Below are 12,647 nucleotides of genomic sequence, written 5' to 3'. Positions count from 1 at the left end.
GGGCCGGGGCACAGCCAACACAGAGGGGCGGCCCGGCGCCGGCGGCAGACGCTGGGACGCTCATGAGCCTCATGATGGGGGGGCCAGCGACACAACAAGCCAGGGAACTGGCGGAACCAGGCACGAACTAGGCCTAAATTTGTGCCGGGAAAAGGCAGCAAAAGGACATGACGCAACGGACGATAAGGATGACCGCCGCCGGCAACAGAGCAGGAAGAGGTCTCTGGTACACCACATATAAAATCGAAAGGGAACATCGAAAAGACACATATCACAAACAATGCACCAAATCTAGTACTTACCCTTAACAGATGCGAACGGCAAGTTCACTTACCGAGTCTTACCTCGCGCTATTAAGACATGAGCGCTACAGAATGATAAATATTGCCCTACCAGGACGTGATGAGGCCCCGCGAACACTGGTCGCCCACCAACCCGGTCATGTTGCCAGCGCCAGGGCAGGCCCCTCCCCTTGCGATAACCGGACACCACAGAGCCGCGCCTACCAACGCCTCCCCGCAGCCGCCGCCAACTAACGGCGCCAGTTCCGGCGGCGCCGCGGCCTGGCCGCGCCGGCCTCGCTCACGGCTGGAGCGCCGGACGTGTGCCGCGTTCCCGTCCGGACAGCGCTCCCTCGGCCGGCCGCGGCACGCGTCCAGGCACCGCACGGCTGCCCACGCCCTGGCCGCCGTGGCGTCCACGCCCACACCCCGAGGACGCCGAGGTTCGTCCACACCGGCCACGTGTCAGCCAACCGGGAACAGCAGCCAGGAGCGGAGGACGTGTGGCACACTACCGGAGCCAGCCTATCACCGCGACTCGTCGCTATTTTGTGTGCCCTGCCCCGGAGTCCCGGACGACTGGTACGGACGAGGGGTAAATGCGACGAGTGTAGCGGTCTGTGGTGGGGTCCGAACGGTGCTGACCGGCGTCCGCGGCGGGAGAGCGGACCTCGCAGGTCAGGCGACCAAACTCACATCTTCCAGTGCGCCTGCAGCCGACCCGTGTGGCCTCCTGTGACCTTTTGACCACTTGGCTATAGCAGCACGGGTCGGTGATTGCCGATATCGTGAGATTATCACTTGATTGTATCGCAACGCTTCATCGCAAAATATGGGATAATTTCCAACGTACCGCACGATCGTCACCCTCTCCAAGCCTTCCCAGTTCACCCGACCACTTGTGCCCTGCAGTCCTGCACCGACCTCCGACCACCGCTCTCCTTCCTTTCTCCCCCCCCCCCCCCCCCCCCCCCACCCACTGCGAGCCGGCGCAGTGTTCGTGCCGGGGTCGTGCGGAGCGACACCGGCGGCGGCGCAGGCCGTGCGACCTCGCTGCGACGCCCCACCTGCTCGATGCTGGCCGGCGGCCGGCGCGAGGTGGGGCTGGCGCCGGTGACGGTGGCGCGCCGCTGCAGCGTCGGCCGCGGCTTCGGCAGGTAGTGGCGCACGCTGGTGGGCGAGGCGGCGCCGGCGCCCGGCTCCGCCAGGAACGCGTCCGAGTCGGAGTCGCTCGACTGCTGCGGCGTCAGCTCGGTCACGCACACCTCCGGCGACGGCCTGAAACACAGGTCACGCCGGTCACGCACAGATGGCGCTGGCAGCGCGCGGTAGGGCACAAGAATATATGCCACGAGCGTCGAAAACGGCGGATGTGCGGCTCGCGGCAACAGCGTCCAGCCAGTAATATCCATGTGTCGAGTCAAACGCAGATGCGCGCCAGTCATGTGCAAGATGACGCTCCTGGAGACGGCTCCACATACCGGTTCGCGCGCAACAAAGGTATAGTGAAACATTGAGATGTACGAACATGTGTCTTTCCCGAATGCCAATGCCAAATCAACACACGTAACAGTCCGAAATCCCAATATTAGCCCACAGTTGTTTGAAGTTTTAATCTATGAAACCCCGCATCGTCTGCCACACAAATGCGTCGAATATGCAACTACATAAGACCTCGCCTAGGCGTGGTGGCCAGGTGCCTGTCAGGGTGTCAGCTGGGACGGCGAGCTCCCGGCCGAATCGGCACAGCCCCAGTCAGCGAGAGCCGTGCTCGGCCGCAGCTGCGGTGAGAGCCGTGCTCGGCCGCAGCTGCAGTGAGCAAGAGCCGTGCTCGGCCGCAGCTGTAGTGAGCGAGAGCCGTGCTCGGCCGCAGCTGCGGTGAGAGCCGTGCTCGGCCGCAGCTGTAGTGAGCAAGAGCCGTGCTCGGCCGCAGCTGCGGTGAGCGGGGGCCGTACTCGGCCGCGGCTAGGGTACTCACAGCCGGGGCGGCAGCGTGATCTTCGGCAGCGAGGCGAGCAGGTCGGGCCGGGGCGACGTGTTCCAGCGGTACGGCGTGCGCTTCTTATTGGGCAGCCGAAACGGCTTGAAGTACACCTGGTCGATGAGGTTGGAGTGTTTTGGCCGCTTCTTGACGGTGAGGTAGACCTCGGAGCCGAACTCCGTGTCCTGCAGCAGGTCGATCACCTTGCCCAGCTGCCAGCCCACCTGGCGAGAGAGGCGCGCGTCACGGCTGTGCAGCTGGTGCCCCGGCGCGTTGGGGTCCCTCGAGCACGGGCCCGACCTGAAGCCGGGTCCCACCTGCCCTCTATTTTTCCTTAAATGAAAGTGTTTGTTTGGAGACCGTTGGTGCACATTGCCTCCATCTCATTTGTTTTTAAACCATGGTAACGAATTGAATACACTGGCCTAGCAGCATTACACTCGCGTTTATGGTGCCCGGCCCGGCGCTGAAAACGAACGCTCCAGCCGCCCCACCAGCCCAGCAGTAGCCTGTCCACTGGTCCCCACCAGCCCAGCAGTAGCCTGTCTACTGGTCCCCACCAGCCCAGCAGTAGCCTGTCCACTGGTCCCCATCAGCCCAGCAGTAGCCTGTCCACCGGTCCCCGCCAGCCCAGCAGTAGCCTGTCCACCGGTCCCCACTAGCCCAGCAGCAGCCTGTCCACTGGTCCCCACCAGCCCAGCAGTAGCCTGTCCACTGGCCCCTGCCAGCCCAGCAGCAGCCTGTCCACTGGTCCCCACCAGCCCAGCAGCAGCCTGTCCACTGGTCCCCACCAGCCCAGCAGTAGCCTGTCTACTGGTACCCACCATCCCAGCAGTAGCCTGTCCACTGGTCCCCACCAGCTACATACCACCGTCTGGTAGTTGACCTGGACGATTTCGTCGCCTTCTTCTAGCTTGCCGCAGATGTAGGCCGGGGACTGGAACTTGACACCGGTGATGATGTGTACGCCCGAGATGGCGCGCACGATGTGCAGACCCTGCCGACGCAGCCGACACACGGCAGGTCAGTGGCACACTCCTGGGCTACCGCTGCCGACACAGCCGGCACAGCTGACACAGTGGACACAGCTGACAGCTGACACAGCCGACACACGACCGGTCAGCGGCGCGCTCCCGGGCCACCGCTGCCGACACAGCCGACACAGTCGACACAGTCGACACAGCCGACACAGTCGACACAGCCGGCATAGCCGACACAGCCGACACAGCCGACACACGACCGGCTAGCGGCGCACTCCCGGGCCACCGCCACCGACACGGACAGTCGAAATGGCCGACACAGCCGACACACAAGTGACACATGGCCGGTCAGCGGCACCTATGCATGCGCCGCGGTTTGCATGCCGTGTTGTGTCAGTCCCCCCATCAGTTCAAAAGAGTTTACATGTCCCATGTTGGCAGATAAGTACCGAATGTTCTGACAACACCCAACGCCTGGACCACATATGCACCCATATGACGTACGCCCGCCTAGCACTAGCACTTTGACTCCAAGTCCAGCCATCTTTATGCCCAGGCGCGCACGGCTAACGCGGACTCAGACTCGGAGCGGGTGAGACTTGCGGGGAGGGGGCCGAGGGGGAGGGGGAAGTGCACGGCGGACGCACCATCGCGCCATTTCCGGGGCGCGGAGAGCGAGCTGAACAGCACATTGTGCGATCAGTTGCGCGCCGACGCGGTCGACACGAGCGGCAGTGTTGATCCTCAAACGGGTCCTGTGACAGTCCAGTTCGGGGGACGGGGGGGGGGGAATGAACATCCACTGGAAGACAACTGGAAAAGTTATATATCTACTGAAAAGCAGCCCACCAAGGCTCTCGTAATGAGCTTCACATAAAACCACCGTTACTCAATCCTTGCTCTGCGCGTGTGCAATCTACGTGCTCTGCACAATCTATGCGCAAGCGCAAAGATTGCGAGACAGCAAGTACGGCGTTCCGCAGCCACGTCGGCAGACGTCCGGCCGCCACTCACCAGCGGCTCGTCCGGCTTGCGCTTGATGGTCATGATGAGCAGAGGGGCGGGCAGCAGCGTCAGCGAGTCGGCGCAGTCCTGCGGCAGCGCCACGGCGCGTCACGGTCGCGCTCACGCCTGCACACACACACGCACGCACGCACGCACGCACGCACGCATATGCACTTGTCTGCCGTATGTCACACCGCAGCCTGTAATCACAGGCTGTTGGTGCAGGCTACTGATGCATAGCCGCAACACACCGTTGCCCAACGGCTGCGTGCGGCACTCGTGCCACTTCCGGCTGAAAGAGCTCAATCCGTTTTTGATGACGAGGTGACGCGATACCATGACAGCTATGGCCTCCCGACCTTGAGACTACAACCTAGTGCCGGCACCGCTAATCCTCCGTTACGCATGAGCCCGATGGTATGGAGCAAGCTGGCCGAGGACAGCAACAGCGCCGCGACACTGGTAAGCGTGATCCGCCCCCGCGCACCGGCTGGCGTCGTCAGACTCCCAGACTGCAGCCGACTCGCCGGCCGCCGGAGCAGCCCGTCAGACTCCCAGACTGCAGCCGACTCGCGGGTCGCCGGAAGAGCTCCTCAGGCTTCCAAACTGCAGCTGACCAGCCGGCGGCCGGAGCAGCCCGTCAGTCTTCCAGACTGCAGTCGACTAGCCGGCAGCCGGAGCAGCCCGTCAGACTCCCAGACTGCAGCCGACTCGCCAGCCACAAGACCAGCCGGTCAGTCTTCCAGACTGCAGCCGACTAGCCGGCAGCCGGAGCAGCCCGTCAGACTCCCAGACTGCAGCCGGCTCGCCGGCCGCAAGACCAGTCCGTCACTCTCCCAGACTGTAGCCAACTCGCCGGCCGTCGGAGCAGGCCGTCAGACTTCCAGACTGCAGCCGACTAACCGGCCGTAACAGCAGCCCGTCAGTGGACCTGTGACGTCACACAGTGCGTGTGACGTCACGCACTGTTAGTGTGACGCCTCGTGACATGCGCTGTGCGCTCGTCACGATGCGTCCATGCCCAGCTACGCCAGGCTCCGGAGAAGCGCTCACTATGTCGTAGCCTCAGGGCTGGGCGGACCGGAACACCTGCACGCAGCCGCAGGCCCCGCCGCCCCATAGTTCGGTAAACACCGCGCCTCGCTCCGACCACCGCCACGCAGTCAGTACCCATCCAAGCCGGAGTCGCACCAGCCCGGCCCCGTCAGCCCGCTCACAGTGCAGGGCGGCGGGTGTGAAGACCCAGCCGGCGGCCGGGGACCCAGTCATCCCCTCTCGCCCGTCGGATCTCAGAGGACGCTGACCAGGCCCGCCGGCGCACCCGTACGACCCAGTCCCCCCGGCGCTGGCCGCCAGAGGGCGCCGCGCTCAACGACGCACCTGCATGGCCCAGTCTCCCGGGGCTGGCCGCCGGAGGGCACCGCGCTCAACAACGCACCTGTATGGCCCAGTCCCCCCCCCCCCCCCGAGGTGTTGGCCATCAGAAGCCCCCCCCCCCTCCCCCCCCAGCGCGCACCTGTATCACCGAGTCGCAGACGTCCGCCAGCTGTTTGGACGCGGCCATGATGCCGTCCACGGGCCGCACGGCGAAGCTGTCCCGCTGGGCGTTGATCACGAGCTTGATGCTGGGCTCGAGGATGCGTGACTTGATCTCGGTGAACACGTCCTGGCCGTCGAACGGCGCCCTGCCGGCCCCAGCACAGAGCTGCCAGTGCCAGCCGACGCCCGGTGTCGTCCCGTTGGCGGCACACACAGTCCGGCGGCCGGGGCGCTACCGCCGGTTAGCCGAGCGTGGTCACCAGTGAGAAGCGCGTGCCTCGCGCCACGTCAGGGGGCTTCGGTAAGGGGTAGGCGTGATCTGCCGCTGGAGGTCGTCGAACGCCACAGGCACAGGCAGTGGTGCGCTGGGTTACACATGCGAGCTGCCGGCGGCGTGGCAGGCTCAGCCACAATACACGGGGCGTGACGAAAAGCGAGGCCCTGCAATACACGCACTCGCATACCTGTACCTCGGCACGAAAAAGCCGCATCACAAAACAAACCACCTACATATTGCACATCATTGTTCCAACTTGCAACTTAAATAATGCCTTTTGCATTTTCACAAATCAATGGCTAAAAAGACTGTAGTCAGTCACCAGCATATCTGCTTATCGCTCAAAATCCCCCCTCCCCCCCCCCCCTCCAATCCCAACCGGGGTGATCGGGTCAATCAGGTGACGGTGTTTTTAAATCGTAAGGTGTAAGCTTGTGTCGTAACAGGTCCGTTTTACTTCAGGTTCTGGCATCGGAGTCATTGACGAATTCAAAGGTTTGATTAGATTCCAATACGTGCATCCAAACCTACGCAAATCAAAAAGGCGCAATTCATCTTCATAAAACAGGTCTCAGGAAGGCTCCACTAGCACCGCTCAGGTGGAAAGGTCCCCACCCAGCGACAACGCAAGCCCGAGGAGACCAGATCAACACCAGCAGCCCGCCGCTGGTTCGGCGCCGCCCGCGTGGGCGCCGCGCAGGCCCTGCACTGACGTGTTGAGCCAGGAGATGATGTCCTTGACGGAGGTCATGGCGTCGGTGACGGCCTCCAGGATGGGCACGGTGACGCGCTGCAGGGCGCCGCCGGCCGAGACCGGCTCGTGGCACAGCTGGCTGTGCAGGCTGCGCGTCTTGCTGCACAGCCGCATGGCCAGCTGCTGCAGGTTCTCCGAGTTGAGCGTGAAGTGCTGCCGGCGACAAGGGCGGGGCGGGTCAGCACGGGCACAGTTAGCGCAGCACAGTCAGCGCAGCACAGTCAGCACAGCACAGCCAGCACAGCACAAGTCAGCAAAGCAAAGTCAGCACAGCATATTCAACACAGCCACAGGCAGCACAGCATATTCACCACAGGCACAGGCAGCACAGCACAGTCAGCACAGCATATTCAACACAGGCACAGGCAGCACAGTACAGTCAGTACAACACAGTCAGCACAGCACAGTCAGCACAGCACAGTCAGCTTAGCACAGTCTGCACAGCACCAGTCAGCACAGACACAGTCAGAACAGGCACCTGCACACAGGTAGCCTCTCATGACACTGAGCAGATGGGTCACTCTGCTATTACCATGGTAAACACCCCCATTGGCGATTTATTTCCGCAGGTCACAAATAACTGTACCAATATGATGTAAAATGACGTTAAAAGCACTCCCAAGGGCCTGTTTGTTCTGCTAATGTACTACGTGGCATCGGGTGGACACCGAAAATCGCGCATCAGATTAACACTGGGTGTGTGATTCCAAAAGCCCGTTATTTTCATGGAGGCCACCAAGACTAGTCGCCGCACCAACCGCACCTGCCCTGCTGGACTCGCTGGCAATGTCAGAGACAGTGTGATAGCGACAGCATGTCGCTATCACACTGTCACACTGAGACTGACAGTGTGATAGCAGCAGTGTGACAGCAAGAGTACATCAGTGACAGTATGTCAGTGAAAAACAGCATGCCAGTGAGTGACAGTGTGTCGGTGACAGCGTGCTCGTAGCAGCGTGTCAGTGGCAGCGTGTCAGTGGCAGCGTGTCAGTGGCAGCGTGTCAATGACGACAGTGACAGACACAGCATATCAGTCAGTGTGTCATTGACAGCATGTCAGAGACATGTCAAAGACAGCATGACAGAGACAGTACGTCAGTGACAGCATGTCAGTGACAGCGTGTCAATGACGGCGTGTGTTAGTGGCGTGCCGTCGGCAGCCGGGGGAGGGGGGGGGGGGGGAGGCTGACCAGCGTCTGCAGGCGAGCGATGGCAGCCAGGATGATCTCCTGGTGGCCGACGCGACTGATGCTGAGCTCGCGCAGGTCACCGGCGCGCAGCTGCAGTAGCCGCGAGCCGCTGATCTCGGCCGCCTGCAGGTGCCGCGCGTACTGCTGCATCGCTTCGTGGTCCGACAGACCTGACAGAGGTGGATACTGGTCAGAGGGGCGGAGGGGCAGAGGGTTAGAGGGGCAGGGGGTCAGAGGGTTAGAGGGTTAGATGGGCAAGGAGTCAGAGGGGCAGAAATCAGGGGAGAAGAAGGTTAGAGGGGCAGGGGGTCAGAGGGTCAGAGGGTTAGATGTTGTTAAGAGGGGTAGGGGGTCAAAGGGGCAGAAGGTTAGAGGGGCAGGGGGTCAGAGGGTCTGGAGGTTAGAGAGTTAGAGGGGCAGGGGTCAGAGGGGCAGAAGGTTAGAGGGGCAGGGGTTCAAAGGGTCAGATGGTTAAATGTTTAGAGGGACAGGGGGTCAGGGGGCAGAAGGTTAGAGGGGTAGGGGGCAGAGGGTCAGGGGGTTAAATGTTTAGAGGGACAGGGGGTCAGAGGGATGGAAAGTCAGAGGGGCAGGGGGGCAGGGGGTCAGAGGGTCAGAGGCTTAGATGTTTAGATGGGCAGCAAGCCAGAGGGGCTTGGGTCAGAGGGCACAGAGGAGCAGAGGGACAGATGATTAGAAGGGCAGGGTGTCAGAGGGTTAGATGATTAGATGGGCAGGGGGTCAGAGGGGCGGGAGATGAGGTGGTCAAAGGGTTAGATGGTTAGAGGGGCAGGGGGTCAGAAGAGCAAGAGGTGAAGTGGTCAGATGGTCAGAGGGTAAGATGGTTAGAGTTTTGGAGGGCCCGAGAGCCAGAAGGTTCTTGCGATTGGTATGAATTTGTATGTCATCAAAAATTGGGCCCATTATGCCAGATTAAAGGTGAAATTTTCCGGAGAATTACAACTTTTCGTAGTCACAACATCACACATACGAAACCATAACTCCTAGCCACAGCAAACCCAAACAAGTGCGCTCGTTAAATTCTGAGTACAATTGGGCATATTTATATGTGTTTTGGGCATATGTTTATGATATATGGCTGTGTCGATGTAATAATGTTGGTCCGCCGCGCGCGCTCCGCGGCCGTATCCTCAGTTGTCGCCCACCGCCATGTCGGCCATAGATCGCCGTGCAGTGTTTCTCAAAAACCGCCGCTGCCCCGAAACCACAAAAGCCAGGAAAGACCTTTTTGGTGTCAAAACATGCACAATGGATGGCTCTATAGGCTGCTGAGGATATGGGCCCAATCACATAACATGCTGGAGAGGTATCCTAAAAAACCTTAGGGGTCGCAACGACTCTCCTCTATATCAGTGTGAGGGTTAAATGGCATGTCATCCCTCACACTGTAATGCACAACAACATTTTATACCGATTGCACATTAAGTATGTACATCCTTCTGCATAAAATAGCTAAGGTATTATTGAGTGAATCTAGAATGCTAGTTGCATACACTATAAAATTCTGATGCCATCATCCAACCATGAAATTCTGGGTCAACACCAGGACTTCGCGGAAAAACTTAGCATGCTGTTTCAGTGCATGCAATACTACAGGCCTCAGGTTGTCTCAGCCTGGGATAAAAAGTGAACACTTAGAAAAATGTAAAGGCACCTGACTCCAGGATCTGAATCCATGCACTCTGACTGACTGAGCAAACAGTGCTGATGAGCATGTGGCCTACATATGTTCTTATAGAATAATGCTTTCATTTCAACTCACCTTTAATCCATTCTGCCACCTGGTCATTGCTCCAGGAAGCAACATTTACATATGCCATGGCACGTGTTGAAAACAGACACCTGAAAATACATCCAGAAGTAACAGCACACTTCGACAAAAATATTATAATGATAACTGTACATTACAGAGCTACCTGGCAAAGGTTTTTACACCATACAGCACCTACAGCATTATTACAGGGTATCTTTACCACAGAGGCATCTTGATCACTTACACAGAGAGATGTTTTAAAGAGTGTCTATGGACAACTTTCATAAATAAGCTCTCAGCTTGGTAGGCATACCATAAATACACTTGCCAGTTCCTGGGGACTTTTAACAATGTATTGTAGAGTGTGTCACAGCCAAGACACTTGAGACAGTCACACTACATAAACAAGATCTCTAGAAAAAAGGTATTGTCATCCTTCAGGATAGGGGGGGGGGGGGTGAGGAGCACCATCACTAGGTGATCCATAATTGTATATTTGCCTAGCTGTCATGCACACCAAAAGATGGTATATGTCAAGGTTGATCTTGTGTGTGTTTCCCCCCCCCCCCCCCCCAATTAGACCAATTTTTTAAAGACATCTTTTGGTAATGCCAATGGGGCCATAGGATTATGTGCCTCCAATGCAATTTTCTGATTATGTTAGCCATGCAATTTCACTCTTTTTGTGAGCATGTGATGAAATACCCTTTGCAAGATATTCTCACAAATATTGCTCATTTTTAGCAGGAAATTTGAAGGTGACAGCCATTTCAAGTCAATTTGTCTGTGGGAATGTATCTCCTAGCTTTTATGCTCTTATCCAATGGTTTCTTTGGATGCCAGAGTTTGACAAATAAATGTTAGTTGAAGCAACAATGTCATTGAATAGCATTAAATCTGAGAGCTCAGAGTTTCATGCATATTACCATGTCAGCGCTAAATGCCAATATTTCAAGCATTTATAATACTTCAAATTTCATTTCTGGCAAAAATCCTACAACACATTTGTCAAATAACCTTAATTTGAATACCACAGACATGTATGTATCCAGCAGAGTGGTTGGGTTTTTTGGAATGGTATGTGATATAAGAAATGGGGAGCAGGAATTGCTGACCAATGATTAGTAATTGCTACAGAATATTGATACATCATGGATTTAACCTTATTGTGGGCTGACCTCTGAAGTAAAATCTTCATGTCTTACCATTTGGAAAAGCACCAGGTAAAAGACCCAGATGGCAGTGTCTGATCCAACAGTTTGTTTCCTAGAAACTCACTGGCATTGCTGTCTCACCCAGTGGCTATTTATGAACAGAAATAGCAAAACTAAAAAGCACTCACCAGAATGTTGCAGCTCACGCGGGAGGAAACCAGACGATTTTGCGCTGCGCTGCGGAATCTGCACCGATGTGCCACACCCCGCATAAATTATGCAGGTGAGCACGTACCGGGGCCCCTTACAACGCAGTTAGACGGCTGAAATGTTGACTGAGCACGCGATTTCGAAACCAGCCGAACGTAACAGTGTCACATGGGTTTACATGTCTCTTCACACCCCGTGGTTCCCCGGTAGCAACCGCCCGTTAATCCACCTATACTAGTTATGCTGCACAACACACCCACACACTTTTCATCCGGCTCACAGACGTCCGTGACATTTGTGGCGGGTCAATAACGAAACCGGTCTGTGCAGGTGCTGAAACACTGGCATCTGTGTTACGGTAGCGATATTCCACATTTGAAGACATTGAGGCAAAAAAGGTTATCGTGAAATAAACCCACTTTTAACTCTCGGCTTACCTTTGAGGGTAAGAGGCTGCTCTAGACGACAAAACTTCATTGTTTAGTAAATATGTTTCTTATACGTCATCGTTTCTTTACGTTATGGAATGTCCTCATGACATGTCGTTGCCAAACTGGCCGTGCAAGAACTGCCATTGTAGCGGATGGCCTGACTCACTTGACATGTTTGAAATTGCCGACATGAGGCGGTGTTTTCTGGAACGTGTTTGCTGAAGCAGAGCATCGCTATACCTTACCTTACCTTATGGTGATAGGGAATTATAAAAGGCCACTAGGCCTGTAGGTCCCGGTCTCGACAGGCAACTGGTCTGGTAACCAAACAGTCTCAAATCATGAGAAGATTCAGTGTGGGAGTCGTACATGATGTCAGCCCAGTGCATATCAAGCCTAGACTTGAACTGTTCAACTGACGTTGACGACACGACCGGGTGTGGAAGAGCGTTGCAGTCGTTGACAACCCGCGTGTTGAACGAGTTACGACGAACGAGAGTCCTAGCTCGAGGTTTTCTGGGCTTCCATTGGTGTTATCTCGTCACCTCCGAGTTGTGCCTTGTCAGGAACTCCTCTTCCGACAGCGACATGCCTCCGTGAAACAGCTGGTACACTGTTACCATGCCTCCCCTACAACGACGATCGTACAGCGAGGGTAACTGAAGGAGTCTGAGCCTCTCAGGGTATGGCTGGCGCCTCACTTCATAAACAACCCGGGTAGCTCGTCGCTGAACCCGTTCCAGCCGCTCCTGGTCCAGTTCGCCGAACGGGGCTCAGATGACGTTGCCACACTCTAAGTACGGACGTACTAAGATCTTAAAGGGCAATGGCAACCTGCGAGCATCGATGTTGCCAAAAGACCGCCTCACGGCCGCAAGCATCTGGTTGGCCTTGGAGATCGCTTCCGCCGTCTGCACGTGGAACTGGAGCCGGTAATCCACGAAGATCTCGGGGTCCTTCTCGGTGGACTCGACCGCGATTTCGGCATTGTCCAAGAAGTAGGTCAGCCTGGAGTTGCAGTTCCCGATGTGCATTATTTTGCACTTTGCTGCACTAAAGGAGAGCAGCCAC

General features: G+C 57.1%; 1 protein-coding gene across 1 annotated transcript; it reads right to left on the bottom strand.

The window, feature by feature from the left end:
- Window positions 1-973: 973 nt before the first annotated feature.
- On the bottom strand, window positions 974-11,415 carry cnk (connector enhancer of ksr). The gene is made up of 10 exons (XM_037218558.1): window positions 11,124-11,415; window positions 9,791-9,870; window positions 8,008-8,177; window positions 6,777-6,970; window positions 5,764-5,932; window positions 4,257-4,334; window positions 3,131-3,259; window positions 2,260-2,486; window positions 1,410-1,559; window positions 974-1,031 (listed from the first exon to the last, which is right to left on the bottom strand). Exons 2-10 carry the CDS (start codon window positions 9,846-9,848, stop codon window positions 974-976), a joined length of 1,233 nt encoding a protein of 410 aa, XP_037074453.1. The 5' UTR covers window positions 9,849-9,870; window positions 11,124-11,415.
- Window positions 11,416-12,647: the final 1,232 nt, after the last annotated feature.

Source organism: Pollicipes pollicipes, unplaced genomic scaffold (genome assembly GCF_011947565.3).
Source record: "Pollicipes pollicipes isolate AB1234 unplaced genomic scaffold, Ppol_2.1 Scaffold_4219;HRSCAF=4965_pilon_pilon_pilon, whole genome shotgun sequence".
In the NCBI taxonomy this organism is placed as follows: Eukaryota; Metazoa; Arthropoda; class Thecostraca; order Pollicipedomorpha; family Pollicipedidae; genus Pollicipes; species Pollicipes pollicipes.
This window is presented reverse-complemented; position numbering and strand designations above follow the sequence as displayed.

Excerpts from the sequence above, each read along its gene's own strand:
- cnk (XM_037218558.1), bottom strand. The coding sequence starts at position 9,848 with ATGGCATATGTAAATGTTGCTTCCTGGAGCAATGACCAGGTGGCAGAA. Across the intron at positions 3,260-4,256 it reads GCAAGCCGGACGAGCCGCTG|GGTCTGCACATCGTGCGCGC; the intron begins GTGAGTGGCGGC and ends CTGCGTCGGCAG. Across the intron at positions 1,560-2,259 it reads ATCACGCTGCCGCCCCGGCT|GCCGTCGCCGGAGGTGTGCG; the intron begins GTGAGTACCCTA and ends CCTGTGTTTCAG.